Here is a 20,094-nt window from a genome sequence, read left to right on the forward strand (position 1 = left end):
AACAAAGACAGCATGATGAATGTTTGAAGTCGCTGATACAAATCAAAAGAAAAAGAATATCAAGGAAACAAATCTTTGTAGCTTCGGAAAACGGTGTCAAGGTTTGTTCAGCATTACGTTTTGTTCAGTGTAGGCTTGAATGGACCCTTGCTGGTTTTTATTCACATTAGGTTCAGTGCATTAAGGACCTATTCAAAGTGAGAATTCCTGATGAAGAATGCGTCACAGAACACATTGTAAGACTCCCTGTTACTGGGATACTGTCTGGGTTTTGTTTGTGCTATTTCAGGGCGTTTATGATTTTCAAAATCCATCACAGAGGAACAAGGGACAGTATGACAAAGAGGCGTAAGAGTTCTTATCGCCATTTCTGTTCAAGTGCTCTGAACACATCGAGTTAAGAAGCATCAGTGTCAGCTATAAGCGAAGCCTCAAGCTCGCTCTGGACTGGCCAAGATTGGATTTACACAGCAACAGAAACATTTGAAATCTTAAGTGGTGTTACCCTCTCGTGAGGTTAAACCTGCCACAGGAGTTCAGATTGGCGCCAAACACGGTGGCGGTAAAAAGAAAGAAAATAAAAAACGTTCTGTTTCTGTGTAAACGTAGTTTATGTGTCAGACATGTGACCCAGAGGTGTGTCAGCTGGTCCCAGGAGCCGGTACTTCTCCTCCAGGGATCGCTCAGTGGTGCCGCCCTGCAGGTGGATCAGTGGCCTGGTCTGCAACAGCACGCACCCCCTTCCCCGGCCCCGCCACTCCTCCTGGTTCCTGCGGTTGAACATGTTTATCCTGTTGTCCAGCTCGGGACTGCTCTTTTCTGAGCCCGTAGGGCTGGGAAGCTTAAGGTTGACAGGGTCCACCACCAGACCCTTTTGGGCGAGGCAGGGGTCCTCAGAGAGGGAGGAGAGTAGTTCCTGCACCATCATGCTGGGGTCCCTAGGGTCTTGGCCTGAGAAGGAAGGAGGGCAGCAGCGATGAGAGCTGTAGTTCAGACTGAGGTCCTGAGCCATACTGCTGCTGCAGTCTGTCAGAGACGAGGCCGGGCTGTGGCTACTCAGGCTGCGGGGCCGGGCCGTCAGGCTGCCACTGGACTGTAATAAGCTGGTGGAGGCGTCACTTACTGCGCTGCCCACCCGCTCCACAGCATGCATGGGGTTGGATAGAAGAGGAGTTGTGTGGGTGGGGAGGTGGACGTCAATGGCTGCCATGGTGATGACCCGGGTGCCTAGGCCAGAAGCCCCAGCATCTGCAATACAATTAGGAAAAGTCAGACTACACAGAAAAAAGTAATTACTTCTATTTCACACTGAACTCCCAGCAGTGAACTGTGTCGACCAGATGGAGAAAACTTTATAACCTGGGACTGATTAAATCTTACAGTAAATGTAAAGGAAAAGTAATAATAAATATATCCATTGAAAGTAAACAAGCATTTTATCAGGCTTAATATTTTTTTAATATACCATTAAATGTTTTACTAAATATTAAGTTCCTTACCACTGCTTGCTTCACTGTAGTATTGGCTGATGTAGTTGTTCATGTCATCGTGTCCAGCTGGATCTGAGTCAATAAAGAAATAATGTAAATGATGAGATGATTATTATAATTTTTATAGATAGCAGCATTTTCAGACAAAAACATGGATGTGTCTCTTACTCTGCTGCTACTACTCAACTTTGTTCATGTCAGATTTGACACAAATTGGACCTGAATGATAATTATAATGGAAAATTACAACAAAATAATATTCATACTATTTTCTTCTCTTCATTCTTTATTTTATATTAATAGCTACAAAGAAACACACGACAATGTCCTCCATGTCCAAGTGTAACCATTTTTCATTGAACCTCTTCTACATCCATTAGTTAAATCAATGTAAATTACCTCAGTCATCAAACATGTAAAAATTATTTGTATCATTCGCATAGTTTTAATTGAACTGTCGGATTACATACAAAAATTAATGCATATAGAAATAATATACTGTTTGGATTAGATGCATATTATCATATATAGAATATAAATATAGAATGCACCAGAGATTTATTTAATTAGCAGTGTATATTTAAATCTAGGGTTAAATATAGTGTAAAAGGACTTTAATTGGATTTCACACCTTTTTCTCTGCAGGTATTTTGGTCCATGTCATTGTTAACAGCGTAAAGTACTCCAAATGGAAAAATATCTCTTGTGTTTACAACTTAATATTGACAGCTTCGCTCTGCATTAGCTGCACCCTGGTGCACCAGATATAAACTTGGACAGGGTGGGGTTGGTTACAGGGACGAGAGAAAAGGGGGAGAAGGAGAGTGGGAGCTCTTTGTTCAGACTGGGATCCCTCCGGTCCTGCAGGCCTCAGTGTGCGTTGTGACTGGCTGTGATCCGCCACGCTCTTCTGTCCGCTTGATTGGTCTTGAGCTCACTGTCCGCTGGCTGAGTGCGAACCCAGAGTACCCTGAGTGCTATAGCCCCCGTCCCCCGGGACACGCTGGAGACTCTGATAGGTAATTTCATTTATTTTTCAGTCTAAAATATTAATCCCTGAGCCACCCCTGGAGAGGAAGCATTGCACTCACTAAAACAAGACTGAGACAATCACTCCACAATTAATAACACATGAATCTTAAGAAAGGGAAAAAAAGAATGGGCCGTCCGGCATATATAAAAGACTGTCCTCTTCTGTCTGTAACAGTCAAGTTAGCAGGCTGTCATCTGTGTGTGGGAGAGGAGAGGTGTCGTGCTCAGGTCCTTTCAGTTCACTTGTAAACTTTCCTTTTGAAGGGTGAGGTTTTTTTTCTTCACCACAGATCAACCTCAGGAAGATTAGCAACCGCTGCAACTGATTCTGTGTTGAGATGTACTTAAGAACATTTTCCTAATCTGTATTCAAGTAAAAAAAACGTGATTAAATCTGTACTCCACTACATTTTCACAATCTACGGTTACATGTTCACATGTAACCGTAGATTGTTTGTATGTTTTTTTTAAATATATATTTTTTAAAGTTATCAATAATGAGAAGAGATAGATTTTTTAAAAGATTTAGTTGACAATTGAGTTAGGGAAAAAAGGATACACTCAGCAAGCACTTTTGCATTTCTTCATAGAAAAGTTAATGTGGTACTTTTACTTTTACTTGAGTATGTTTTGTCTAATTATTTTTACTTTTAATTTGGTCAAATGTATGTGTACTAGTCTTTGATTTCTTCTTTAGATTGAATACACAGTTGGGTATATATACTGTATATGTTCTTTTAGCCATGAGAGCAGCCTGGCTCTAGCGATGCCTGTGTCAGACTGTTGGTTGATGTGTCCACAACCATGATCCTGATATGTACTGGATGAATTGGCACCATTTTTTGTAAATAATATATTAAAGGTCCACTGTCACAATTAATTAGGGTAAATCCACAAAACTGGTGTCAACAAAACAACTCCCTGACTTTTCATTCAGTATCAGGTCAAAACTTCAGTTCGTTCAGAACCTGGTTCAGAACCCTAACCCTAGTTAGGCTCAGCTGTATTTTGGGTTTAGTGCTAATTTAGTGCTAATTAGCAAATATCTACCATGTTTCCGAGGCCTTTATTTGGACTGTTTGATAAATACAGAAATATAAATATAAATGTTGCTTCCAACCAAACCAGCTGGTAAATCTCTTCTATTGCTCTGATGCAGTCATGTCACTGCATCTGTGAGGAAACTTATTGATTAACACTAATTGTCAATGGATGTTATTTAGATTTACATGGCTCAGTACTTTGGCCACCGACTGGACGAGAGGTCTTTACAGTGTGACGGCTCTCTGCAGGGGAGAGAGAGAGAATACCCATCGAGACACACCGTGCAAAATTGGGCGACACAAATACACTCGACTTGATTTGAGTTGACCCGACTTGCCTCAAGCTCTGTGGCCTAAGTGCTCATCCCAGTGACCATGTTTCTGCAAAAAGCCCCACTTGTTTCTGAGAGCCAGATTTCCCACTATGCCCTTGGGGTAATTCTGTGGCCGCTGTGGAGCCTCCCTGTGCCCTATTGTGGTTTGCAGGTGAAGGGGAACAGATGTTGACAGGAGCCCACTCCTTTACTAACAAGGCCCAATTCACAGAGCACTCTGTACCTGAAATAGCCCGAGTGGTCGGCGTTGGTTTGGCCGTCCTCGCCACGAGGGGGGCAGTAAGAGAGAGAGTTGGGGGAATGACAGAAGCCTGCGTGGGCCGACGTGGTGTGGGGGAACATGTTTGTTTTCTCCAGGATTCACCAGATCCTAAAAGCTTTTCTGCCCTTCATATTGATCACAGAGCGCCTGCGGTCAGATGGGTGTTGTGTGTGAGCATGTGGAGGCTAAGAGCCTGGCCTCGAAGATGCTCCAGGGCTACCGCTTCAGATTAACTGTACACTGCTGTGGCATCCAGTTCACCTGATGTTACACCATTGGAGTCTTTTTGTTCCACATAATTATGTGCATACTTTATGCTGCAGCTCTCTCCAGGTTTGTCATGCTGTTTTCTCAAGCAAACATATGCATTAGCTTTTGTCTAAGAAGCCTATTAGACCCCTGCTCAGTTTGTGAAATTAAATTTTAGAACCAACTCATATATTATCAGTGTATTCTTTAACTCAGTATACAAATATACACACCTGCAGTGGTGTTGGGCTCCCTAGGGTTTCTCTGGCCGCCCTCATCATCCGACTCCCCGGGAGTCAAGCCTTCGACAACCTGAAAACTCCTGCCCTGTTTGCCCCAGACGTGGTGGATTTGCATGGCTGCTTCACGTTCTACTGCAAGGTCCAGGTCCTGCTGGGCCAGGTGGGCCCTGAGCTGCCTGATCTCAAACTGCAGGTTATTGTGTTGCATGTGTTGGTGCACGAGCAATGAAAAAGAGAGAAAAGCAGTCGGCCATGAGTATGAATTAACAGAGGCAGTAAAAGAGGATTTGAAAAAGGCCATGAGAGTTGTGAGGCGAGAGATGGAAACAATAGGATAGGAAAAAACAGAACAGGGACGAAAGGAAGAAAGGATGGAGTGATAAACATGATGAAGAGAAACAATGAGACAAATATGGGGAGAAGAAAAAAATAGAGGAAAAGCATAAATTTAAACAAAGTGAAGGTTTATAGTAATTCTCTTTAAAACTGATATTACATTCTATCATATTGAAACAAACATGGCTTCAGATTAACTAAATTAAGTGGAATATTTTGTCTGTGGGATTGAATCAAGGCCAAATTATAAATCATAGATACAGGAAGATGTTGCACCTCTCGTCCAAGACGCTTTTGAATGAAAATACATTATATAAAATCCTGTGGGGCTGTGAAACCAGTTCAGACGCACCAAATATTCAGCCAACACAAAGTGATGGCCTAAGTGTCTGTATTGAGATATGTTGTCTCTTGACAGGTCATTTTACAAACAATTTGTAAGTATTGTTGAATGTTTTTGTTATACACAGCATTGATGTTTCTCCATATTGATTTCAATGTTTTTGGCCTTGAGTGCATTGTGCACAGACAAGATACCATTATATGATAAAGTGAGTGAAAAACAGGCAGCGGGTAAATTGAACATTAATCCTGTTCCAAACTGAAACATGAATCTTAATATCAGGCCATATAGCAACACCCATAAAAATAGGTATCACCTTGTACCTTGAAACAGTGACTGGGAATCAATCTGATAAACAAAATATCTGGAGGGATCTGATCATTTCCCTCTAAAATCATTATTATTAATGAATTCATTTGTTATGTCTGGTCTTAAGATTGCACTTAGTCTTATTTTATTTATTCATCATAGTCTGCATTTTTATCATAAGTGTGTGTGTGTGTGTGTGTGTGTGTGTGTGTGTGTGTGTGTGTGTGTGTGTGTGTGTGTGTGCGCGCGCTCTGAGGAGTCATGATGGAATATGTGGGCTGACTCAACCTGTTTGTGAGGCACTGCTGCCCTCCTCTGGTGGAACTTGAGCTGACAGTTTCTTACATGGTCAAAGCTTCAGTCAAACAGTGACCGTGTCAAATGTACAGACAGCTTGTCCTTTCACAGATGAGACAGTGATATTACTATAAATTAACTTTAACTTCAATGCAAAGCAGTGAATTAGAAAATTGTAATATCAAATTGGAACCCACAATTGCGTACAGTAATCATTTGGGACAATGTCTGAGCTCACTTTAAAGTTGTAGCTGTGCATTTCACTGTAAAAGTGACAGTTCCGAGTTTCCAACAGGGAACAGATTCCCAGGATTATAAAAGGTGTAAATTAGAAACCAAAATATAAGAACTATAACAACTACATGATCCACTTCACCTTTGCTAACAAAATAAAAGTCACGGTATGACAACAACACCGTAGCCCTTTTTTTAAATGAATGCTAAATGTTCTATACTGGAATGTTTGTTCTGTGTGAACTTTTGCATACTGACAAACTACAGCAGTATTTTGTCTTTGTTCACTGGTTGCACAAACATCTTGTCTCGCCTCCTGTTACGTCACAAGCTCATTCCGTGGCTGCAGCCAGGCCATAAGGTTAAGTCGAAGGTGTTTTTGACACTTACAGCCTGTTCCTGGCAGATCTGAGTGAGACGCTCCAGCTGCTCCTCTCTCATGGCCTTGGTCTTCTCACACTGCTGAATCTCCAGCTCCATCTCCACTTTCACTTGTAGCACATATGCTAACACAGAAGAGGAGGTCGAGAGAGAAAAATCAGTTCGTTCCATAAATGACATAAACAACAAGCAAAAAAACTGAAATGGTAAAATACATGGAGATCAAGTCAAGGTCAGAGGTCAGAGGTAGCGGACCATTAGTCCTTTGCTCCTCAGATGTCTGTGAAACCTCATTAGTTAGTAACCTTATACCTTTACTGACTGAATGTACCAAGGTGCTGCTAAGTTTCTCAAGGATCATGGTTCATTGATTTCAAAATTGGAACAATATTTTCAGGACACTTACGTTTCACCCACAGACAACTCGCTTGAAACGATTATTGCAGCCGGCCGATTTTGGCTGCTAGGCTCTGACTTCATCACTCCCTGAGATATGATTACACTGATATAATGAGAGTGATGAACAAATATCTCCAATGGCCGTGTCAGAGCCTACAGGCGGATGCTGGGGTGGTGGAGGGGCCGAATCGACAGGCAAGCGATACCGACACATGGCAAGAGGCATTGACAATCAAAGGGAGAGATGGGAAATATTTGAATCGAAATAGACTGCCACAGTGATTAGAGCAGTGCAGCTCCGATTGACTGCAGGAAATAGCTCGCAAGTGTTGATTATATACAGTCAACATGTCATTTCATCTTGGTCTCCTCCGAAGAGTCTCTACTGGGGCCTGTGTATCTGGATACATTAAGATCAGCAGTCTGATGTTATAATAGAAAACAAGAGGGACCGGCCTCATTACAAATCCAAAACAGAACATTGTGAGAACAAAAAAAACTTGGACATGACGAAGGGACAATCTATTATACTGTATAAAACGTATTACTTATCACGTATTAATCTGTTTTTCACACAAAACTACAGCAGTTGTTTTGTTTGGATCAATGGATTCATTTTACTTGATCAATGTATCAAACAATTCAAACTATGCAAAAATAGTTTAGATATGCTGGAAATGCATCGATCTCTTAAATCCCATCTTGACTGATCACCATCTCCTCCTCTTACAATCTCACTGTTTTATTTATACATGACACACTTTTGGCAGCAGGTTTTGAAGATGTGCCTAAAAAAGGCTACTGAGGGTAAATTTGGAAACCTGTTGTCATGGCTCTGCTCGAGGCGCTGTGATCAGTACAACTCAGATCGCGATGCTTCCATTGTATCTATGTTTATTTATCCACAGTGAGGAGCACCACAGCTGCACGTGGGATCTAAAGTCAATGTACCTATCATCTTCTAGTTTTGGTGTCTCACTTTATTTGTGTAATAATTCTCTCACTAGCAGATTCTTTTCAAACAGGATCATTTTTCCTCCTTTTTTCTGATTCTGTTTGAGAGGTTGATATTTCCCCTATGACACACTTATAAATTCACCTTGGGTTTTTATTCCACTGCAACTTCTGATGCAGTTCACTCCTCTGTTATTTCCACTCCCGTATCGGCCGGACTCAAACACCTCGTCTTTACACGTCAAGCTTATTCTGCTAGAGACTCAATCTCTCTCCCACGATAACCGAGCAGCTCCCTCTGCTGTACATTAACTGGTTTGAGTGATTTTTTGTTTTCCTCCCCCTCTGAGGTGCATTGCCGCCCACCTCACAACAAAACTCAATCACTCAAAAAGATCAGAACCAACAGGTCGAGGTGTGCGGGAGGGAGAAACCACCAGTTCATTCCCTGGGAGCCAACACTGCAGCTGCATGTTAAGAAGAATACTGATCCTGCTGAACCTGCTCACCAGAGTGGATCAGTATTGCTTCTTTGGATCTACACCACACTGCAGGCAATCATTAATATCTGTCCCCTAAACATGTTAGATTTATAAAAACTAAATCAAGATTCACTTCAACTATGCTCTGAGAAATCAAAAAGGTCAAAAAACATTGTATCTCACAACATTACAGGGACAGTGGAAAAAATCCGGTATACACACCGCCTGATCCAGATCAGCACCAAAATGTAATCGCTTTTTCCTTGGATGCCCCAGCCCTGCACAAAACCATACCCATCCTAGCAAAATTGTTTTGTCCCAGATGTGGCCCATATCCCACATATTCCCCATCTAGCCCACGTACCACATGGAATGACGGCACTTTGGCGGTCTGCTGCTCTTTGCCAGATCGGGGCCAGGAGTAAGCCATAGAATTAGTTTGATACTTTTGGTGCCATATTCACCACATATGTCACTTAAGTTTCATATGTAGATTACACCTTGCCTATATAGAGTACCGCATGTATCCTAAAATTGACGCACATTTTTTTGGGCTAGATGGGCTGCGTCATTGCCTAAAGTGTCCCACATCTGTATGCTACCTGGATTGGAAAACAATTGAGTAACTTTTGCGTACAAACAAACGCAGATGAAAACATAACCTTCTTGGCAAGCTAAAAATGTCAAACTATTGCTTTAACAGAAAGTATTGAGGAAAACTGTGCTTCACTAATCCACCATCTCACAGGACATAAGCAAAGTGCACACTGAGTCCCTTTGTGTTCTCAATGCCACTGATCGTGTATGCAGTCTGAGGCCTGTGGCGAGGGTGACCTCCGCACAGATATCGAACCAGTCCATTAGCATAACGGAGATTGACCACTATATTCATTACAGCCTGTCTGAATCTACTTTACCAGTCCCTTACAATCTTTACAAGTTAGAGAAGCAGACTGGCAGCAATTTACTCTGAGGGATGATCAATAGCCATATTATCCTGAATAGTAAATAATTTGTAAAACCATGGAGAGAATGGGGTAATTTAGCTCTTTCCAGGCCGGCTGGTTTTTATGTATTTGTGTGATCCCTCTGAGTTAATTAAGAAGGAGCAGATGATTCCTCAAGTTGTTGCAAACAAATGAATCATCCTTACTTGTAGGACACTTAAAATATTGGGATATTTTTTGCCTCGCTCACCATCAATGATCCTCTTGACCCTCCAGATGCGTAGGGTGATGATGAGGCTGATGGCATCCCAGGGGCTGCTGGGCCCATTGGCCACCGTTGAGGCCACCATGGGGGCCAGTGACAGCACGATGACAGCACCATCAAACACCTGAGCATATGTTAGAAGAAAATCAAATATGAGCAAATGTAGTTGGTTATCATAAGCATCCGCCGGAACCTTGCACAACCCTCTAGACCGGATTTCTGCACTGATGTACAGCAAAGACGAACCTGGTAGCCTGCTAGCTTAGCTTAGCACAAACAATAGAAACTGGGGGAAACAGCTAGCCTGACTCTATCCAAAGGTGACTGTGTGCTAAGCAACACTGGGCAGCTGCTTCAGTTTGGTTAACTTCTAAAAGCAGATTCTATATGTGATTATACTGAATCTGTAGGCAAAAGACGTTGTGTAGGCGTCAGTTGCCTGCAGGTAAACAGTCTGTGTGGAGAGCAAAAGAGGTGGAACACATTTCACAGAAATCCATCAGCTATCAGCTTTTTAAGTGATCTGAATTCATATGCACATATCTGTTAGTGGAGATTAGCCAACAAATACAAAAGTATCTCTTTGAGTTTTGTGCGGAGAGAAGTTTGACTTGGACGTGTCAGACTGAAAACAGTGAAGACACAGATATCTGCCCCAAATAGCCCCAAAACATTAGCCGTTGCCCCCAGACTCTGGGTTCAAATTTACCATGAAGACGTGTGAGTGGGAAATCACAACACTCACATCTGCCAATAGACACAGAACAGCAGTACCAACCTCGACTTTGTTTTCTATGTAGTCCCAGATCCCGAGCACGACTATTCTGAAGACAGTCTGAGGCAGACAGGAGGCAGACAGGAGACAGAGAGAAAAATGAAATTTTGACATTAAAATAGATAGGTGAGAGCAGATAGGTATAAAAAGATCCTGTGATATTCTCAGTCTTTGAGTTGTCATCTCATCCAATGACATTTGTCAAAACGTGTGAACACGCACTTTTCTTCTTTAACCTCCTTTATTTCAGAATACTGTAGGTGATAACAATGCAAGAATGCTAGATTGCAAATAGTAAATGCATGTAATAATACAATGTACCTTTGACTTATCACAGAAACATCCCTAACATGACATGAGATCAGTCTTTTTCCTGAAAGAAAGAGCTTCAATCTAATTTTGTTCTGGAGAACACTCCTCCTTGATGAAGCTCTATCTGTTCCCTGATATTGATCATTGACCTACAGCGGCACAACACGTGTAATCTGATCCCCTATCAAACTCTACATTCTGCTCTGTATAGATGCTGCTGGCTTCTTTGTTGAGGAGGCCCATTGATTTACAATCCAATTAGCGTGGCATGTCATGTACAAGTGGTCCTGCTAATCCATCATGTGCAGCACATGTTGGACAACAGTGCTTTGTCAAATGAGAATTGTTCTGGCTCCGCCCACATATCCAAATCCTGCTCCCTGATTGGTGCACAGGGACCATCCGGTAATAAGCTATATGTATGTAACACTGTTCCCGGGTGATTCTTCTTCTGTGATGTCAGTGGGCGAGGTGTTTGGATGGATAGTGTTACTGTAACCCCATCCACACCGCTCATTAACTCAGCTGTAATTATTGCTCCTGCTGGCTCTCTAGTAATTAATGTTTGGTTTAGGGCATTGGGGCTGAGGCTGTCAGGGTAATTGGTTTTCACTGGAGTGGCCTGTGGGCCAAATCCTCCCCTGACCATTTTGTTTTTCAGAATTCCAGACGGATGATAAAACATTATTACATCAAACAATGGTTCAAACTTTATTAAGACTAATTAAAATTTAAAATGTTCAGCTGTAGTGTTTGTGAGGCTTAGACTATAAAAGATGACCTGAAGGATTATTGAGTAGAGTGGAAATTAAATAGTAGCCACCTTCTCTAGTTCCAGCAGGAGACAGGACATAGTCTAAAGTTAAAGTTTGATTAGTTTAATTCATCTATTTATTAAAAAGAAAGTGATGAGTTGGTGCTAGTTAGTTCAGGCAGGTCACAAAGTCAAGCTGAGCTCACCTGACAGCTACAGCAGCTGATCTGAGAGCCAGCCCACATCAGCGGATGGCTCAGCTGATTCCCTTCCATGCATTCACTGACAAAGCTCAGACAAGGCGCCTTATTTAAGTTGCTTCAGCCTCCCTAGCCGTGCTGCTCCCTCTACAAGCCCTGTTGCAACCCACCTCCACCAAAGCTCCCCCCTTCTTATAATGTGTTAAATTTTTTCCATGTAATTTCTGTTGTCACTGATGCCTGCTCTGCTCTGCTCTGTTCCCTTGCTGCCGCTCTCCCTTCTTTCCACGTAGACACATGGAAGGATGGAGATATGTGCTCTCTCTGTCAGGGAGGTCCCAGAACAGAGCCATGGCGTCAAATGTAAATTGTGCAGAGACAAATTAACTTTTCTTTGACTAAAGTTGCCCTTACTGAACTGCTGATTTGCAAACAAATGTAATTTCCCAAAGTTTAAATTTTAAGAAAGTATATTTATTATAAATGAAAATAATATGGCAACAGCAGCATATCAAATGTGTAACATTAACATAGAAGAGGTAAAGTTATAGCCCACTTTTGGTTTTGCAATGAAATCCTCTTGTAATATAGGTTTAAATTAAACCTTAAACTCGTAAATCAATTATGCATATAAAAACAACAAAACCATGATGAAAAAGTATGTGCATATAACAACAATAGAACCATATGTAAACAAATCTCATGTCAGGTGTGACTGACATTAAACAACCCAAAACAAGTGGAGCAGAAGCCGGAGGGAGAAGGTCGACAACTTAACACAAATCAGGTGTTAAAGGCACCTGATTTGGCAACAGTGTATTCTTGCAGTCGTTAGCTCATACTGTCCCAGTACAAACCAAATCACCACGGTATCAGGGTGATTAAACATAGAAACAGTCAAACTAACCATCAGGAAATTCACCACGGTAGATGGAACAACCAGCGACTGCTCAACCCAAATCCAGAAAAGATTTTTATGAATGGTGACAGTAGAAATAAGGTTCAATGGAGCCTGATACACACATCTTACCTCTGAAAAGAAGAGTGACAGGATGATAAGGCTGATCCAGTGGATAATGCTGGCAAACTGGAAAGCATTGGAAACTGTTACAAGAGGAAAAAAGGGCAAAATGTTAGCTTGCAGAACTTTAAAGAAAAATACACAACAAATGGTCCAAGAATGTCTTTTTCTGTCATTCATGACAAATATCATTATTCTAATAATGTTTTTAAGAGGAGAAATAAAAACTTGTTTCAAAGTGAATATAACTTTGAACTCTCACCAGTATAACCACCCTCACAGCTCTTCTTTCCTATCAATCTACAGTGTCACCCTGTATTTACCCAGGTCTTACAGACACCTAACCTTTCTGCGCCCTCTGTCGCTCACTCCCACACGACTGCCTACTCCTCTATTTGTCTTGAGAACCTGGCAGAGGACAAATCACTGGATTACAGCAGAGTCCCCACAGTGAGACTCAGGTATCATCAGAACTGGACTTCGGCCAGTAATCGATGGGGACACGAGCCCGCCGCCACGGACGAGAGACTTGGTTCATTATCACCTCTCTCCATCACTCGCCATCCCAGCCATTTACTATCCAGCTCCACCCTCACTGTGACAGACTACACACAGCAGACAGAGAGAGTGGGCGCTAAATGCACACACGTGACTGTGACAGCCTACACACAAGGCTTATCTGGTCCTTCACTTATAAAACAGAGTAAAAAACTCTGCATGTAAACGTACTGCAATCAACGGAAAAGGGCTCCAGCCCATATTAGACGTGATTTGATTATTGCTGACACTGATGCAACAATAATGTGTAAATTATAGTTGATTAATTTAAAAATTATCCATCTATTTTAGATTAATTTAGTTACATTTGTCTCGTGGTTTCAAATCCCCAAAAGGGACACAGGATAAATCCAAATAGATGAAATTATATATATACCATTATCGGTGTAGCTACAAAAAGTTGCACTGAAGTTTAGCATTCTGTGCCTGTTTGTTGATTCATTGTTTACCTTTTGGAAAATATTGGATAATTGCAACTCATTGAGCCTCGAACAGTGATTTAAATGAGTTAATCATAAGTTTTGAACGGAAATGTCTCGTTATGCATCTGAAATGTGTCATGAGAAACTGAGTAGCACTGGAAGCTGAAGTGGAAGTGACAGAACCAGTGGAATTAGTAAAAAACAGTATTTTATGTTCAAGGACACAACAGTAGGTCACTCCCCACAGCTCTAGAGCTGCTGAGCTGCTGCTGTGCTGCACTGGACGCCTCCCAGGTGTTCTACGAGCATTACACCGTGTATTCAAGGAGAGAGACGTGCATGCTCAGCAAACACATAAGGAAATAAAGGTTACAGGAATGCAGACTATTTACATTGTAGGAGTTTGGTGTCTATGAGCAGCTCCAGGGACAGGAACAGCACCACCAGGATGACACAGGCCACCAGGACACAGTTGAAGCCGGCGCTGAGCAGACAGACCTGCCACAGGGCCACGCGGCGACCGCAGCAGGGCTTCAGCCAGTTGGACCTAAGAAGAATACAATAAAGACGGACAGATTTCTTTTAATTTATATTGTTTTTCAACATAACTTTACATACAATACAAACATTTACAATTTCTCTGCACATATATGTATATATGTCAACATTTTTTATAGCAAATGTCCATGTGTGGGATAGGATTATCTCTCGGTTTCCAATTTAATGCCCTTTCTGAGATCAATGTATTACCTCTGAACAAAGTAACACTTAAACTAATAAACTAATAGGTACAGAGCTGCACTGTGTATATGAACCAATGATTACATCACTGCTTTTCATGCATATATTGATCGCTGAGTAGAGTTCCGAGCAGGGTTTGGATGATTTGATTTAGCTGTTTGAACTCCCTGACATGGCCAACAGAGGGCGGTAGTTGACACCCCTGAAGGGCCAGCACTATTGGGTCAGTGTGGTCAGAGGCAGCATTGACGGAGACGAGGACAGTGAAGCTCTGTGAACTTGACCATCAGCTGTGGTTGTGAGCAGAATAATGATGGACTCCTTTTAACATGGCAATGAAGGGAGTCACTGTAGAGGAGGCTGCTTTCATGTTCAGCATGATCAGCGGCCACCAGAGAAAGACTGACACATGAACAAAGGGCCTAATTTGATTCACATCTATGTATAAATCCGAGGGTTGTTTAGTGGTAACAGTATTTTCCTGTTAGTTACTAATGAAAGATGCCCCATATTTATGAGCAAATAGTAGTTGAATGCTTCAAAGACCAGGAGGACAGATGCTTCATCTTTCCAGGCAGTGTGATGGACTCCAGCATTTGGGCCATTTAAGCTTTTGGCAAGATGGCTCACTGCAATTTTGAAATAGTGGGCGATCGAGTCTCACAGAAAAACTACTACTAGTGCTGACAGGAGGAGCGGAGAGAAACAATGTCTCTCACCGGCTCTCCAGCTGGAGTGGAAAGTTGGCTCGGCCCAATACCTTTCCCTTCTCCCCATGCACTGGCATGGAGGAGACAGACATTGGCAGAGCCTTTCCCTCCTCTGATCACGTCTCCATTCGTTGGCGTGGTGCTAGAAACGAGCTGCAACGGTGGCAAAATGACTCTATTCTCACTGTGGCTACAAAACTGATTATGGTGCACTCGTCACAGAAGAATTTGGATATTTGAATTGATTTTTTAAACCAGTTTTTAGGCCCATTAAAGCACATGACTTTCTCACTTTGGGATGGAGATAACTTCTGTCTCTGAAGTTATAGTGCATATATATAATTTTTTTTAAAGAAAAAAGTAAAAAAAATCCTTGATCCATCCCTTTGTCCCAATTGATACCCAAATGAAATGGGCTCTTCCATGCCCCTTTCACATCTTTCTACAATATTGTTGTGTCAAGCAGTGTTGTGTTAAAACTGCCCCGTGGGAGAGACTATTTATTTTTATGTGTCACCTCCTCATCTGACATATTTACTCCTGCTCAGTCACTGGAAGAGACCGCACACACACACACAAACACATTGCGTTTAAGGTTTATATAATCAAAGAGATAAGCCAAACAAAAAATTTTAAACGTGGACTATTGGGTTCAAATGGTTCCCATAACCAGGTTGTGACAAAACCACAGTGTATCACTGAGGACACCAGCATCGTAAAATATTCTCTTAATGATTTTCTCCTGCAGTAACACATTTATATCCCAATGAGGGAAATGTTCTAGCAGCTATTGAGTGGATCGCTCCATCATCCCACTGGTTTCTCAGAAGTGTTTGTTGAAGACTGGCATGGACAGATTCCACAGTCCTGTCAACAATGTAAAGCTAATCTAATAACGGTGTAATCCTGCTGATAGCAATCATCTTCTTGGCTTTGGCTGGGGTGGCAAAAGTGTGCACGCTCCAGATGGTGTAGAATGGCCTCCACCGGGGTCTCAGTCAGACTCTGTGGGTGCCGGGTCTCGTGCTGCCCTGTGTTCCTCACTACATGCCAGGACTCGTTCGTATATTTTAAGTATGTATTATTTCATTTATTTAATGCAGCTGATGTGAATACTCTGAAGCCAAAGTAAGTGTGGGTGAGTTATTTCAAATAGTTTAAATATCTGTAATCCGATTACACTCGGCTCTATACAAAATACTGACAGTGACATGCTGATGAAATGCTGATATACTGATTAGATGTTCCGAGACATTTAATGGTAGAAGGTAACAAAGTGGTAGATGGACTGCATTTATGTACCTCTTGTCTTGTTTGATCAACCACTCAAAGTTCTTCACACTATGCACACACATACACACAAATTCTTGTACTTCTATTTTAGGCTACATCCACCATCCACACAACCACATTTTGTTTGCATCATCTGCTATAGATCTGTCTGGCGTACACACTACTCTTGAACTAGAATTTAGAGTTTTGCTGGATCAGTTTCAGTTTGGAAACTCCGCATTTATGATGCCAAAGGAGTGAAACCATCATGGCCACAAACAAACTAATAAAACAAACTCAAATACTTTTTTAATATATCTCCATACAATTACTTAACCCTGCTTATTGCAGGTAAGTAGCTTCTCCATTGCATATTGTTTTAAATCATTGGTGTCGATGGAGAGTTTCCAGGCTCATCATCAAGTTATTGAGCTAAAAAGAAAAAGGTTGATCCAACCACAAACTGTGTTCTTAAAATCTATACAGGTTGTCAGTATCATTGAATGTTTGTCTAAGGTTAAATGGGAAAACAGTAGAATTTCGCTGTAAAACCTGCCCTAAAGCACAAAAGCTAGTAGCACATCACTTGATCATGGTTTATTTGTAAGAGAGCATCCTGAACCACATCAGATCTATCAACTGAGGATATTAAAATAAGTCAACACGGCAATAAACCTGAGTTATAATCCACCCAGCATCGATACCCTACACCATCTTTAACAGGCGTAATGCACTACACAAGTCAATTCATCACACACACACACACACACCCATATATACACCGATGAGTTAGTGTCATGAGTTCACAGGTGGTGTGAAGACTCATCCTTGATTCAAAAGACAAATTCAGTCAAATTTCTGTGTGTGTGTCCTTACTTCACGTCATGCTAAAACTAGCCCAGCCCAGAGGGGACGCAGTCAGACACTGCTGGTGACACATGCAGTATATTAATGAGTCTTATTAAAGCATGAGCACAGTAGCAAATGTTGTTTCTCTGACCCACTCGGCCCTGACAGCCTGACAGAACCACCTGGCTCGAGTCACTCGTAGACGAGAACATACATGGGACAAGGTCACCTCTCAAACTGGTTGTTTTCAAACTCGTCACGGCACCGCAGATTTTCACACTGACCTTTTTCGGATTCAACAAACCCTTTCATATTTCCATCTTTATCTCTCCTGTTCTCTCACTTTCTCTGTCCACCTCCTCTCTTTGTCTAGATTCTCTCTGCTGCCGATGTGTATTGAGCAGGTTGATATAGCTGTCAGTGTTTCCCACCGCTGCTGAGATTGAGTGGAGGTGGACAGTGAAACAGAGGAGGGAGATTAAATCAGGGAGAGTAATCGATACCACCACGGTGAGTGAGCCACCGCACACTGGGACTGTCAGACCCAGAGCACCTGATGGTCTCATCAGATAAAGCACTCGGTGGAGGTGGAGGGGGACTTCTTGTTTAAACAGTTATTCATCATTTGTCCGAGAGACAGCAACAGAAAACCAGTCCTTACAACTTCTGCTGCTCATACTGAGCACACGTATACCTGACCACAACCGGTCACAGGTTCGCCAGCTGCCTCTGCATCGTCTCTCTAAGCTCATTTCAACATGAGTCAGGACGTGTATTTATTTAAAAACGTAAACCACATGTGAATCTGATGTGATCTGATACCTGCACTTGAATATTTGCTCAGGTTTTTCTCAACTACTGCTGCACCAAAGAAAATTAGCAGCATTTCCATTGAAGCCTCCAACACGTACATAGGACACCATTGTCCCAACAATGTCTTTGTTACAATGTCTATATTTGATCCAGTTAGGTTCCATATTGCAATTTAGGGTGCAGACCCTTTTGTCATCATCACCTACGTGGGATGTGTCTACCTTTACTATACTAATGTGACATTGATTGGTAGAAGTCTTGTCATTTGAATGGAGAAAATGAACCGGTTTACTTATCTAGTTTCATTGCCACTGTAATATTATTAAACATTAACAACTTCCAGCGCCGTGCTCAACTCTAGATCAAGGGCTCCAAATGAATGTCTTCGCTTTTCAGACCAACAATCCTGTGAAACCAGTGAGCCTCCTGCTTCTTTTTCTTCTTCTACTGTTTAATGTTGTCTAAACCTCCAACAATTGGTCAGAAAGAACAAACAATCCAAAAACTGAAAACACACACTGAAATCTAAACAAACCATGTTCCTGTTTGATCCTGACCAAGACTATCTCTCTTATTCGGACAAAAGTTAGTCCACTAAAGTTAGAGACTCCTTCTGCACCTGTTATTTTGGTCCATACTGAGCTCAAAAATCCAAAGGTGCGGTCCAAACTAGGCAGGTTTGACAATGACCTTATTCTGCCATGTTGGCAAAGCAGAACTTTTATTTAGCTTGAGAAAATGTTAATGTTGTTTGATTGACACATGTTTTATATCTTTAGCTGTATCTTCTTGCAGATTCTTCTTAAAGATGTCTAAATTCAGCTACACCTGACAAAAGGGACCAAACAGTAACCAGAGAGGGGGCATCCTTCCCTCCCCTCGAAACATGTTTGCCTGGAGCAGTATCCACATTTCTACAACACATTCACAACCGCACACTTCCACACACACAATACTTCATGCCAAAGTAAGCGTGGAAAACGGGGAGTACCAACTAAGCACAAAATACCTGAGTCCTCCTGATGCTGACAGATTGCAGGTAATTAATTTTACATTTGAAAGGTTCCCCATTACCGATGCCTGTGCACCACTGATCACAACACATCAGCAGGGAGGAGGCAAGCGTCACAACTCCTGCAGCACTCTGACTGGAAACACAACCAAAATAATAAATGACTGACTCAGGAGTCAGGATATGAATCTCTCAGGTAGCTCGTTGACTTCTGCTCAAAGATAAGTTAGCTTTCGTTTTGTTTTTTTTAAAGCTTTGACTCTGGCTACAGCTGAGAATAAATATTACAAGTGATTAATTAGCACATCAAAAATGTTGTCAGGCAAGCAAATTGTTCATTGAAATAGTTTATTTGTTTATGTGCAGCAGTTACATAACAGCTCCTAACTCTCATTCCAGATTATATCTGCAGCAACACCTGATACTGTGCTAACTGGTGCTCACGCTGGTTTAAAACAGATGATAACGCTGAACTAATCTAACTGAAGCAATAATCAATTCAGACTTTTAATTACTTGATCACAATGGTGATGAGAATGCAACACATATTATGTTCTGGTGAGAACTAGTGGAAAAAGTTGGTATGACATCCATCTTACAGCGGTGACGCCAGAGGGCCAGAGGAGCCATAAACCTGGCCACAGTCCTGTATATCTGAGTAAGTTATCTCTATCACAGACAGATGGATGGATGGATGGATGGATGGATGGATGGGCAGATTAACAGGTAGATGGACGGACAGACACACAGACAGATAGATTACAGTTACTTGTTGATCTCAGCTGATGTGACTGAGAAAATACAAAGCTACTTTGAAACATCTTTTATGATGCAATGAAAAATAAGCATTTTGTCTGCATGAGAAAACAATATGAACACTGTGCATGTTGCTTTCAAAACAAGACATTCAAATATTCCTTGATGAACATATGTATATCAACATAGACTTCAGGTTTTCCATGGCAGCTGCTTGGTCATTCATTTGCTCTAGCACTTCTATAATCAATTGGGATATAACACGTCACCAATAGTATTAGACTTTACAGTACAAATCT

General features: G+C 41.7%; 1 protein-coding gene across 1 annotated transcript in view; it reads right to left on the reverse strand.

The window, feature by feature from the left end:
- Window positions 1–610: 610 nt before the first annotated feature.
- The window catches only part of LOC128442130 (transmembrane protein 266-like), a 36,827-nt gene continuing 17,343 nt past the window's right edge, over window positions 611–20,094 (reverse strand). Inside the window, exons 3-10 of the mRNA XM_053424398.1 lie at window positions 14,035–14,189; window positions 12,672–12,745; window positions 10,379–10,435; window positions 9,586–9,724; window positions 6,563–6,678; window positions 4,645–4,840; window positions 1,500–1,562; window positions 611–1,248 (exon numbers count right to left, since the gene is read on the reverse strand). Coding sequence (XP_053280373.1) covers window positions 611–1,248; window positions 1,500–1,562; window positions 4,645–4,840; window positions 6,563–6,678; window positions 9,586–9,724; window positions 10,379–10,435; window positions 12,672–12,745; window positions 14,035–14,189 — 1,438 coding nt within the window. The remainder of the gene's footprint in view (window positions 1,249–1,499; window positions 1,563–4,644; window positions 4,841–6,562; window positions 6,679–9,585; window positions 9,725–10,378; window positions 10,436–12,671; window positions 12,746–14,034; window positions 14,190–20,094) is intronic.

This window comes from Pleuronectes platessa, chromosome 1 (assembly GCF_947347685.1).
Source record: "Pleuronectes platessa chromosome 1, fPlePla1.1, whole genome shotgun sequence".
NCBI classification, from domain to species: Eukaryota; Metazoa; Chordata; class Actinopteri; order Pleuronectiformes; family Pleuronectidae; genus Pleuronectes; species Pleuronectes platessa.